This window comes from Trichoplusia ni, chromosome 7, assembly GCF_003590095.1.
Source record: "Trichoplusia ni isolate ovarian cell line Hi5 chromosome 7, tn1, whole genome shotgun sequence".
Lineage (NCBI taxonomy): Eukaryota > Metazoa > Arthropoda > Insecta > Lepidoptera > Noctuidae > Trichoplusia > Trichoplusia ni.
Genome location: NC_039484.1, coordinates 4,364,824 through 4,378,482, shown reverse-complemented (window position 1 = coordinate 4,378,482; position 13,659 = coordinate 4,364,824). Strand labels below are relative to the sequence as shown.

Sequence of the window (13,659 nt, the reverse complement as noted above, 5' to 3'; positions counted from 1 at the left end):
GAAATAAGTTAGTAATTTAATACTTCGCAGTTATTGCTATTTGTGCGATTTGATTTTTCTTTCCCGACATAAGTTTACTACGACTGCCAATGGAGCTTAGATTTAGCGGGAATTCAGACGCCCTTGCCTCTCCTAAGTTAATATTATTGTGCTTATGTACAAATGTAAAATATGTTACAGCAATAGGGATGATGACTGGGTATAAAAAGAAAAAATCTAGTCCCTCAGTTAGATAATTGAAAAGAATTAGACACGTATTTTTTCCTTTTTCAGAAAAACTAGAATTGACAAAGATTAACTGCTTTAAAGTTTAGAAGAGGGGGCTTGTGACGTAACAATATGGTAAAATTTATACTCAATCGTGACGTCACGCGTAAGTTTCACTCACTGTAATTTGGTCAATTTATGTTTGCGGGACAAATTAAAAAATACTTATCCATTATTATACAAAAAATTACAAGACTGACACTGCAAAAAAAAAATGTCATCATCTCTATTGTCAGATTGTTGGCGCGTCGTTTTATGAAGCCTTGTAATTACGATATCTACCTTCCACAAAAGAAATAAGATTATTTATGGCTGTCTCCCTGACCGCGGCAACCAATGGTTATAGGTGGATGTTTTATTCAAAGTGATGTGCCATTGATTAGTTAAAAAGAGTTCTTAGTACATTAATTTCTTGTGCCATATTCATTATTATTAAACAGCATAATAATTAATTCTCGTTTAAAGATAACACATGTTTATTTCAGTTTTCCGTGTTTTCTCTTTTTATTTGAATAATGTAACTAGGAATCGCGAAAAGTCGCGGTGGTGGTGATATCGTGAGTAGCAAGAAACTTGTGACTCCGATGACTATACTCTCTTATACATTCCAAGATGAATACCAGAACGTATGTATGTACAGCATCTTGTTACTGGTATTTAGTATATGCTAAGATATTGTCGATTAGACGAATCATTTTAATCTGTATTCGCTTGTTCTAGTTGTCTCGTGTCTTTTAAAGATGAAAGCAGACTTGATTCGCACTGTTTGTGCTGCAGACGTCGCTTTAGATATATTTATAATAACTATGGAGTTCTATGTAAAGGTACTTACAAAAGCGATGACAGCGGCGTATGTGGCACGGCAGAGAGGCTAAATCTGCGTTCACCATTAGTCATAAGCCGTGTAGCTTTTTATGTAGAACGAATGTATGGTCTCAATCTCAATTAAATTTAGTCGGGTCTCCCACATTATGTTTTTTGGTTTTTATTTCGTCTTTTTCAATTATAATATGATACTTGTAGGACACAATAAAGTAATTAATTATTGTTTTTTCCCTAACATTCCCTTACCTGTCTCTTTACAATGACTTTAAAAGCAGTTAAAATATAAAAATAGATTCCTTACAATATCTTGTGACAGTGATTTTCTTTATACTTTCAGGAAACGTGAAGTTTATAAACTTACACGGAAATGTAACATTGCTTATGGCTGATAAATATACCTTCGCACGATCAACTCCAAGGCACTGGTATTGCTCGAAGAAGGGCAAAGGGTGTAAGGCAAGAGTAATTTTGGACAAAGATAATCGAGTGGTATTCATAAAGAATGAACACGATCATGAGCCACCGATTTATAAACATGTAGGAGACTATTATATTAAGCTCAGTCAAAACTGAAATAAAGAAAAAGAAACTCGTCAAGTGCCTGTCCGACTAGCTACACTGATAACTACCGTACTAATAGCAGTTCTTTTTTTTCTTGTTTTCTTTTTAGTGTATCGATTGCAAAGGAGGATGTTAATAAATCACCCAATAAATGTATGACCGAACCCACCGTAGTTTAACTTCGATGATTATTTTTATTAGTTGCTTCTATCAGTTCGAGTTAACAGAAATACACCACCTTCAAAAATATTCACCGTCTAGCTATAAGTGATAAAGAAATACAACCAAGACAGACAAAAGGGCACACGGCGTAGCTCAAGTACTCCGGACGATGAGGATTCCGGTTTCACCCTTTGGGTGCAGAGCCGTGAAATTCTGATCAATAAATCGGTTTGTCCCGCATAACCTTACGAAGTTAGTCTGTGAGACCACGATCGGTCTTATCAGGGACGGCTTCCTATAGTAAGACTAGCAGTTGAAAAAGTGAAACACAGTATTTAGCAGAGTGGATCTCGCTCCCACAGCTGCAAATTCTTTCCTTTGATGTGATTTTAACCTCAACTGTGTTATCATTAAAAAATATAAAGTGACAGTTTGTTTTACTTGAACTTCTCAAAAAATTTTTAATAATCGAAACTTGGATCAGCATTGTTTAAATAACTTTTTAAACAGACATTACTATTTTCAGAAAAAGTGAAGTTTATAAATCTATCTGAGAACAAGCGGTTGTTGATGGCAGAGGGATTCACGTTTGCACAGACGACGCCGAGGCACTGGTACTGCTCCAAGAAAGGCAAAGGATGCAAGGCAAGGATATTCTTAAACAAAGATGAAACTCAAGTGGTATTCTACAATAACGACCATAATCATGTACCACCGATATATAAGAGAGTCAATACCGGGTATTATGTCAAAATTTAAATTTTAATAACGACGGGAAGATTTGATTTAAAAGGTAGATTTTTGTAATAACCTTTCTTATGACTTACAGTATTAAAATTATTCTAAGAATACTGTATACCTATAAATCAATGTTTCATTTAGTAAGTCAGATGTAACATAGAAAATTGTATTAATATTATATGTGTATAGATGAAACCTAAAAACATTCCCTTTTCTTTAAAATAACATTTTCAAGTGCAGCGGTAGTCTAATCAAGAAATTGTACGAAATTGTTTGGTCAAACGATTTAGCTTATAAGATCGTATGGCATCTCATTGGTATGAGAATAAGGAATAATAATAATTTATAACCCACTGTAAGGAGGTGGGGGTTTCTAATTCGACCATTTGTATGTATATAAACTGATTATTCCGAGGTTTTTGAATCGAGTGCTGATTTTTTGTTGGCATTATTTATTGTCAGTCATTTTTGGAGGTGGATGGATAATTCATGTATGTATGCCTACATCACATTAGTTATAATAAGTAGTGTGTCAAATAAATGTAGTATTTTATTGATGGATATAACAGTATTTAAGATACTATCGAATTGTGTGTAAACATTTAAAAATAATGGTTTGTCATTCAAAATGAATGTTTTTGTGAATGCGTCAGTTGCGTGGGTACATTTAGTTCATATTGAACTCTTTTTGACTCATCAGTCGACTTACTTACTTACTCTGTTGGCTCAGTGACCCAAATTGTGTCTTGGGCTCTGAAACGAGAGAATGCAACCTTACCCGATCCTTCGCCACTTCTCGCCAGTCACCGACATGAAGCGCTTGAAGATCCGCCTCAACTGTATCACTCCAGCGATACCTGGGTCGGCCAACAGGGCGTCTACCTGTTGGTCGTCCCGGATACGCTCTCTTCACACCGCGATCTTCTCCCATCCTTTCGACGTGGCCGTGCCAACGGAGTCTGAGACCTTTTATTTTTCCAATGATGTTGGGGATGGCTGCGAGTTCTTCAATTTTGGCGTTTTTTCGTATTCGCCAGCTCCCATCGGGCCTCTGCACAGGTCCCAAGATTTTGCGTAGGACCTTTCTTTCTGTAATCAGAAGTTTTTTCTCTTCCGTTTGTCCAGGCCTCACAGCCGTACATCAATATGAGCCTTATTATAGTTTTATAAATTCGCACCTTAGTATTCCGGCTAAGAGGTGTGGACACTAACACTTTGTGCAGAGCCGCAGAACATCGAAAGGTGTTTTGGACGCGCATATTGAGAGATTGGCATCTCTTCCTCCCGACTGTTCGTGTCCGTTATGGTGCAGCTCAAATATTTGAATTTCGACTTCATCAGTTGACTATGCTGCGGAATTGACGCATAAGTAGTCAATGTAGATTCTTAAAATACATTGCATAAATCATTGTATAAGACACCGCTCAGAGTGTTAATTTCCTATATTATTTTCAAATCTTATTTAGACCGACAGAAAATAAAAAAGTCTTTTTAAATTATAATTTTCATACTTTGTGCATTAACTAACTTTTGGACCGTCGCGTCTTCTTGTATCAAAACCATTACGGGTTAAGTGAGTGGAATCGGACTGGATATGATTTATAATGGACTCATATTAATGTTTCCGATGTAATTTCAGAGTTTATGATGGTGACAGATCGCAAAAACCGAAAGCTGTTGATGTTGGATGGTTATACTTACCACGTAAAAAACCGACAACATTCGCAAAATCGGCTTTGGTATTGTTCTCAGTCTCAAAAAGGCTGCAGAGCCAAGGTCTCTTTAGATTCTGAGGGGACGACTATAGCTAGAGCCTATACTGTCCACAACCACGAGCCTCGCTTGCACCACGTGACAAGAGCAGGAGAATATGTGTTCTTTCGGAATAGACGTTAAATAGAGACTGCCTTTGACCATATTGCGATTGAAAACAGATTCTGACTGACTTTTTAAACAAAACCAGGATTTTTAAATTTTAATTTATATAGTCGCCAGCCCAAAAGCTGGAAATACGAGAAAGCCACATTTATGCTCAATGGCCTTGAAAATAGAGCATGCCTTGAGATCTGAATAAGGATGGCAGCTGATGCGGTTCCAATAGCTAAAGATTTAAATAAGCAAAATAGTCCTAGGCACACATATCTACTCAAATATAAAATATCATAGTACAGTAATAAAAATACATTTATTGATACTAAAAAGATAAATCAAAAAGATAGATAATGGAAACTCTTTTTAAAAACTAAGAGCACATTAAATAAATTCTGGGTCGTTCTTACTGTTTTATGCTTGGGTTCCATCACATTTGGTATTTTGTAATCTTCTTAGAATCAAATAAAAGAAAATGAATAAGAATACTTAATTTAATTGACCTTGTTGTTTTTTATCACTTCCATAACACATAATTTATTCTATCGTTTACTTTTCAACTTTTTTAGATTTTATTTTGATTCCAACGAGATAAAATAAAAAATTGCTGATGTATAAAAACTATACGTATCATCAAGTAAAGCCTGGATATCGCTTTACTCGTTGGTATTGTTCGAAGAAGCACAAGGGCTGTAAGGGTCAGGTCAAACTTGACAGAAACGGGTATATTACTCATGACGCTAAACACGATCACGCGCCAACGTCCTTCTGGGTAATAACTGAAGGAAAATACATGTTTTGGTGAAAGAGGATGGTGAGCTCTATCCTTAAAAAAAGCTCCGTAAATCCTTCTATTAATATTTTTCTAATTCCTCGCGACTATGTATTCTTAAATAATGATTATAAAAAACGTATATTGCAGTTTATAAATATTTTTATTATGATATTATTAACTTAATTGGTAGCCCATTTCAGTCAAACTATGCATTTTATTAAATAAATAATTATGTTTCTAAACATGTTTTGTCAGTTTCATGATTAGGCGAAACAAAATGTCGCCGTTGTATGTGTTTAATTGGACTGATGTAGCCAATACTTATAAGCTTGTTTGCCTGAACGAACTGTTTTTAGGATTCTGTACCCGAAGGGTAAAATAGAATTTGTTCAAGCTTTCGACTTTGTTCATGGTAATTTCTACTTTTAGCATACCAGCTGATAACCTTATCTACGGGAAAACGGGTAATACTGTACCAAAATTACTCGTTCTCATTCAAAGGGACGACGAAGACCAACGCGTACTGTTCTAAGTACGTCCTTCTGAAATGCCTTGCGCGGATCAAACTGGATCGCGCAGGGCACATCACTGCGGCCTTTACTGAACACAACCACCCCCCTCCCGTGTTTTATCGAAATGCCAAGGGGACGTACACAAAATTGTGACTTCCTATTATTGTAAGTTGGTCTGCGAGTTTTATGGTAAATATTTACAAATAAAGTTTAACATGTTACGATTTAGTCAGTATTGTACGTCACACGAGTTTTGTAACTTTTGCCACAGGTTATTGCAGTTACACTTAGAAGTGTTATGTATCTTAGTAATAAGTTTTGTCGCAATAATGACTGTTGGCAATGTGAAGGGTACGGCGAGGCTGTCGAAAATGTTACGAACCTTAATTCGTCCATTTTTATACAGTTTTTTTTTATTTGTGCGGATAATAGGGATGATGAAAAATATTTTTTTGCAGTGTCCGTAGTTTTTTGTATAATAATGGATACGTATTTTTTTATTGGTCCCGCAAACATAAATCGACCAAATTACAGTGAATGAAACTTACGCGTGACGTCACGATTGGGTATAAATTTTACCATATCGTTACGTCACAAACACTGAGGGGCTAATGAATTTTTTTCTTTTTATACCCAGTCATCATCCCTATTGTAAATTATCGTCTTTGTAGTAGGTATTATTGTTTCATGTAACAGACACCACCTAAATACTTTTAAATACAGATGATTTAAAAAGTAATTTTAAGTTTGCGATTTAGTACAATTAGCGACATCTCAATGAAACCGTTGAATTAAATACCACTTATGTCATGTTGTACTTAAAATTTCGATTTTAGGATATTTAAGGTTTTAATTGGAGTCGTTTGGAAACTGGGTCATTGGATATAGTTTGCTTATATTCGCGACCTGGGGGCTTACTACACCTTGTAGGTAGTATTATTGTAGTCCTGGAAAAAACGACGCTGGTGTAAGTAGAATGATTAACAAATGACGATAACAACCGTCTACTTTTCTTTACTGTCGACCTATAGTTTGCAATGTACTATTTTCAAGTCTATGATTCGATTTAGAATTCTATGACAAATTAATTGTTTATTCTACGCACATGATACCATAAGGATTTCAAATAAATTATAATACAAGATTTTTATAATTTTATTTTTTGACAAATTCGATGTTCATACTATGTACTTTCAGCATGATTTTTGTTACCCGGAACGAACTTAATCCACTTTTCAATAAAAATTTCAGGGTATGAATTAATCAGCTTAGACTCTTCAAGTAGACAAGTAATAATGTTCCAAGACTATACGTATTCGTATAAAGGTCTGTCAAAAACGAATGCTTATTGTTCGAAGTACATTAAGTTGAAATGCCAGGCACGGCTGAAAATGAATCGTGATGGTAAGATAATAGAAGCTAATCTTGAACACAACCATGAGCCCCCCAAATTTTATAAGCATCGTGGAAAGTATTGGAGAATGGAATGATTGGATGGCATTGTATCTATGTGTTTAGATTAAAAAAATCCCATAAATGTCCATGTTTTGGTACGTCTGTCGTTCTGTCTATGTTATACAAGTTTATTTAGCTTAGAGTTTCTCCAAAATTTTATTAGATCTTTTAAGTACTTTTATAAATGTATTAAATTTAATTACACGAAACCTCAACATTTGTTTTACTTCATGATGATTATGTGACATGAAAGTCTGGAACACTTAACGCTAATGTTTCATTTTATACAGTTCTACTTTTATTTGATACATAGCTGGTTTGTGAAATATCTACTGATTATATAATAACACATTTCAATTTCTTTCTTTAAGATGTACCAACATTGGAGTTTGTCCCAAGCAAGCGTGGTGGTACGATCCTTATCTATAAAGGGAATACCTACGTCCAGATGACCTCCAAGACTCGATGGTACTGTTCCAAGAAGACAATAGGATGTAAGTCACAAGTTCTTCTCACAGAACAGAGGGAGTATGTTGGAGAATTTTTGGAACATAACCACGCACGGTGTAACATACAGAAATGGGCTTACTCATAGGTTTTTTGTCTGCCTACCTTGGATACACTCTGTTGGGGTCGGCATCTAACTGACAGACGTTGCAGAGCATTGCATAGGTATTGCCCAGTAACATAGTTGCCAAGGCCAGCCAAAATACTACGTTCAATCAAACCTGGTTAAAATGGTTGTTATATTTTAATTGCTGGTTATATAAGTTAAGAAGGAGAAAACTAGCGGTTGTGGAAGGAGACGATGCAATACATTCCGCGTAATAATATCTTGTTTCTTCCATATGAAGGTGTATAATAAGAAATGTTTAATCTTTTATAGTTAATTTGTTTTATAATTATAGTTTTTATGTGTTTGTATTATTTGAGAATATATTTACGAAAAATAAAGAATGTTTATTAAGCCAGTATTCGTTACTACTCGTACCTACGAAGTAATTGTATCTTCCGTCCCGCTTGCACTTGATTATGATGTTACTTTTTGATACTACTGTAATATCACGTTAGATCCAAAGCCGTAAGTCTCCGCAATGTATGGAAAATTGCATGATATTTCTTGCCTTGTCATTCCAAATCTTGGCTTTGCAAGTTATCGAGTAATTGACGACGGAGTAGTAAGAATCTAAAAATTGCAAGAAAGTATTTTTTATTAAAGTTGTTGTAGAATGTTAGGTAGTTACTGGTAATATTAAGTTTAAATTTGTATGTCAACCTGGGTTGTGTTAATTGAAATAAGTAAGTATAAAGTATTAGGAAGTATTCAGAGTTAGGTAAAATTTATTTTTTCACCATTTTCTTGTACGAAACGTGACTATTTTGTAATGTATCACAATAAAATTGATTGTCCATCTTATTTTTTTCTATTCGGTGCTTTTTATTAACCTTAAGAAGCAACAACCGGTAACACAAAAACTTAACTTGACGTTCTTATTTATTTTCTTTTATTTATTACAGATAATTACTACGAAATAATAACTTTCGTGAACGGGAAATCTTTGATATACTTCCAAAATTATACATTCTCGTACCAAGGACCAAAGGATGTGAAGCTGTACCCGTACTGTTCTAAGAGGGCTACATTACGATGCAAAGCCAGGTTGAAACTAGACAAGTCAGGGAACATAGTACATGCATATACCCAACATAACCACCCACCCCCGGTATTAAGGCAAATTGGTAATGGACGTTACATCAGAATAGATAAATAGAGTTTATTCAAGTTAATTATCATGATCCAACAAAGTCAGGGTGACTCGTGTCAGAATTTTTGGTTTTTACCTATAAAACTAGTCGGAGAATCCAATATACTCGTATGTAAGTGTGCCTGAGTTGAAAATTATAGCAAACATTATGAATAAGCCTCAAGTCAGTTTAGCAAAAAAATACTTATTACTATATACTGCATAATAAAATATTGTTTTTATATTTTTCATTATTTATACTCTACACCCATTTTATCTGTATCTTTCCTAATGATGAACGCCATTAATGTAGAAATGTGAATTTTTACATTGACCCGACCGGGGATCGAACCCGGGACCTCACAGCTAGTGACACCTTGAAACCGGTGTGTACGCCACTCGACCACGGAGGTCGTCATTAATCTTTGGCCGCTTTTCTATCAAGCCATCGAAATTTATCGATGTGGTTATCTGAATTTAATTTAACATTTACTTGTGGATATTAAATCTAGGTATATATTTTCAGGACGTACGAGGTTTTTGGATTATTACCAGCGATACCGACTCGCCAATCCGGCTGCCTTCCCGACACGGCGAGAGGAACCCGTTAGTCCAACTGGGAGAGTCTCTGACATTCTTAATTCTATTTTGAAAAGAAAAAATTAAGCTGCTCTGTCAAACAGTTTCAAAAAGTCACCAAGCTGTTAACTCTATATTGGTAATTGGATTTGTTTAGGTAACTTCAATAATCACATTTTTTTTAATAGTGTTTCTAGTAGAGTTCCACTATACCACAACTGCAACCATTTCTTTGAGTGGTAGGTGTACTTAAGCTTAGGTTAACGACTATACTAGTCATTATATTATCAATTTTTGTCTCAACAAGTTACATAGTTCGTAGGCACTATCATCCGTGTTTTAGAGGGCACGTAAAATGTGGTTTCTGCGCCTGATCTCTCGCCGGTCGTGTCTATTGCCGGCCTTTTAGGAGAGTAAGGCAAAAAGAGGGGGTTGTGATAGCGCAAACTCTTTTGCACTATATTGTGTCCCGCGCAGCAGCCGTGGTGTCTTGCGATTCTGATCGGCTTGGCCAAGCTCTGTCAAGACACGTTATAATGATCATAGGCTAAGTTGCTTTACTCTATTTAACGGCTTTTGATAATATTTACAAATAATTATGTATTTATATTAAAGTAGAAGCAGTGTAACCCCAGTAGGATAAACGGGGATTTGTTCCAATATATTCTACCAAGTATAGGTGAGGAAAGGATATAATCTTAAAGATTTTACGGATTTTAGGTTTGGTCCTCTAGGGATGTTGTAAGTCATATATAATACTAGTTTTTAAGGGTTTCCTCTAAGCTTTATAATAATTGATTGCAGCTTGTATCTTTTTATCTTAAATAAATACTGTATACAGTATAAATTGTAACAGAGCTACATTTTTTTTATTTCATCTCCATTAAATATTTTACAATCCTTACCATTGATGAGTATGTTATCAGATACTCCTTATACCTTCATTTCTCATCGTCAGACACGTAATCATCCTCTTTTATTTCAGAACAAAGCTATGAAAAGATTACGTTTTTGAATGGTCAAACAGTGATATTGTACCTGAACCATACATTTTCGTTTCAAGGAAAAAGGGCTGTGAATTTTTACGCCTACTGCTCTAAGAAACTTTCTAAGAATTGCAAAGCGAAAATTAAGCTAGACGCGCATGGGTACATACTAAGTGCAGAAACAGAACACACACACCCACCACCCCTATTAAAACGAACCTCGCAAGGGTTATACATTAGATTATAAAATTGCTAAACTTTAAAAATGTATATCGTAATATGCCTCATTTTTCCCAGGATTCTTAAGCAGTAACATTTAAATTCTAAAATAAATAACTTAATTCGGAACTAGCTTTTGATTATGTCTCATCAAACAAATTTATTATTAAACTTCTCACATGAAAACATCGTGATGAAACCTGGAATCGTAATTTTGGAATGTTGTCATCACAAACACACAATCGGGGACGACCACTGAATAAGTAAGTCTATGAAGACAAGAGAAACGACGGGCTACTACACGACTGCGATATAACTGCATTTAATATTACAAAGAGTTATTGCTACACACAATTGAACTGCTTCTATTTTTTCTTTCAGGTTACATAGAGCGGTTTCCAACAGCTCGTGGTCAAGTTATAATGTACAGAAATTATACCTACTCATGTCGGACCGCAAAAAACATATTGTACTGTTCCAAACAACTTCGCGGTAAATGTGAAGCGAAGCTTAAGATCGACCAGTACGGCAGAGTTGTGCGTGAGGAAAATAGTCATAACCATGATCCCCCTCGCTACATAAGAGCTAGTAACGGATTGTATGTGTATGTACAGGGATAGACGACCCTTAAGAAGTTCAAAATACTTGGGGAATTTGAAGCGAATATTCGTTTTAATAATTGTCATACTTGAAGCAATTATTTGAAATAAGTTACTGTCCAGTTTTTAAGCCTAGGTTTAAAATGATCTGCAATGTTTTTCTGACAGTTTTTTGTAACAAAATTCATCGCTTTACGTCCAAATATTTAGAGTAATCACGAATTGTTTCACTTATATGTAACATCTTTGTTTTATATATAGGAGTTCATCACTGTTATTCGTATTTTATTAAAACTTCAACCAACCAAAGACCTTAACTGGAAAGAACATAAGTAAATAGGATTAAACATCACGGTACGCGAGACTGATTTGCGCAACGTCGTACAAATGCTAATACTTATTCACAACAGTTCTTCGATATGAAGCATTACAACATGTTTCTGTATCAAGAACAGATCAACTTTATTTCAGGTGCAGCGGAGAACTTACCCACAACGAGCAGTGCGGCTGCAGCGACCCAACTCTGTCCTCGCGTGTTCCATAATGGTTTGAAGGGGGCCTGTTCAATCACGATTGGAGAAGACGGCAGACTCAAGGATGAGTACCTTGATCATGACCCTCGCTACGTATTGGATAAAGACGGATGGTTTGTGATAAAAAATGATTAAACATTATAAGTTTGTCTTCAGTATCTTCTAGTCAACGTTTCTCTATTTTATTCGAATATTTGTAATAGGTAAATCGTATGTGATACATTAAGTAATTTAAGATTTTTGCCATCTGAATTATTTTAATTGTTAACTATGTCAGTTTAGACAGATTGTAAGTTAGTCAATGGAATGAAAATCCCTGAAATGTTTTGTTATTTAAAAGGACATTTTGGGCCTGTTTTTGTTATGAGCTGCCCGAAAATTTTCAGGGTCCAAATTCACCATGTTTTAAAATAATAGAGACATTAGAGATAATAAATGTTTTTGTTAAAAAAATCAAACTAATCATGAAGGCCAAAACATATATTATGTGCCATCTTAGATTTAGGGTATCTTACGGTAAATATTATATTAATTGTGATCTAATACTATAAATACACAAACATGACTTGATCTCTAATTTAAAGTATTAAGTCAAACAAGGTAGAGACGATAGGATGCTGAACTGAAACCTTTTTTTTTTTGGTGCAGCTGCAGGGTACACTTTTTTGGTGAATGTTATGTTTAATTTTCATGCTATACTAATTAAAAACTTTTTCTTTCTTTCTTTATGACAAAAAAGCTATAAAAATTATAAAAAAGTAGTTGGTATGTTTAACCATTTTGTCTCTAGGTCTAAGATTCAGGATAAGTTTTTAAAAATAAAGAGCACTAAAAGTGTTTTTTAAGAAGGCCGTTTTCAGGCTCTTCAAAAATGTTAGTCGTTGTATCAGCCATTGCACAGCATTTACATAGATGACACAATTCTAAAAAGTCTGTAATAAAATAATATTATAGTAGTCAATGAAATTGATCTGTTTTTATACATTACTTATATTTTTTATTTAAGAGTTTTGGATCCAGCAGTTTTAGATGTTAATTCATCCAGCAGCTGTTACTCCTAAGTTCCATTCCAGATCAAAACGGCAAAAAAGTGACGTTTTCAAAAAGCTGCGGAAAATCTGGGTGACCATCTCTCCTTAAAGTAAGAAATGGTTGGAGCGGCTTCCATCTATCACAACTGCCACTGTCTACCTTTAAGTAAGAACGTAATAAAATGAAATGCTTGTACAATAAATGCTTTTTCGTATTTGATTTAAAACCTATCCTTTGTTTCCCTTATTCTGTAAACATTGCTCAGCAATAGTTTAGTTAAAGTAGTTCACTAGTTTAGTAAGTATAGAATTAAAACGAAAAAGTAATTTTCACTCTTGAAAGTACTACAAAGGAATGTAACATTTACAGATACGGAGCTGAAATTCTTGAGAACTTCAAAACATAATGGCGTGATGATGTATCAGAATTACACATTCTCTTTTATTGACAAAAGTAAGAGGTATTTACGTTGTTCGAAACGGACGCGGGGCAAGTGCGAAGCGAAGATCCAGCTCAATGATGATGGCGCCGTGAAGTTTGCGGAGACAACCCACAATCATCCACCACCGAAGTACTACCAAACGCCCGATGGTATACACATCCGGATAAATTAATACGACGACGTATTAAATTACTTATTTAATAATATATATTGAATTCACCCTGTAGCTTAATCCCGCCTCTTTCTTTCTAGGGTGTAGAGATATTTAAGAATGTTGACAATTTTGCTTGCCTTTATATCGAGTACATTATCGAGTTTTTTTTTAGATTTGTGTGCCGCGTGGATTTGTATGTGTGC

General features: G+C 34.9%; 1 protein-coding gene across 2 annotated transcripts; it reads left to right on the top strand.

Moving 5' to 3' along the window:
- The first annotated feature begins 427 nt into the window (after nt 1-427).
- On the top strand, nt 428-13,458 carry LOC113495815. 2 transcript variants are annotated; one of them, XR_003400763.1, is made up of 9 exons: nt 428-2,043; nt 2,342-2,608; nt 5,630-5,877; nt 6,964-7,262; nt 7,539-7,661; nt 8,686-9,045; nt 9,439-11,300; nt 11,767-11,941; nt 12,902-13,458. XR_003400763.1 is itself a non-coding variant. In XM_026874773.1 (7 exons), exons 4-7 carry the CDS (start codon nt 7,008-7,010, stop codon nt 9,576-9,578), a joined length of 594 nt encoding a protein of 197 aa, XP_026730574.1. In that variant the 5' UTR covers nt 428-2,043; nt 2,342-2,608; nt 5,630-5,901; nt 6,964-7,007; the 3' UTR covers nt 9,579-10,348. The 2 variants fall into 2 exon arrangements, 1 of the variants encoding a protein (XP_026730574.1); XM_026874773.1 differs by lacking the exons at nt 11,767-11,941; nt 12,902-13,458 and having other exon boundaries at nt 5,630-5,901; nt 6,964-7,116; nt 8,686-8,907; nt 9,439-10,348.
- Nucleotides 13,459-13,659: the final 201 nt, after the last annotated feature.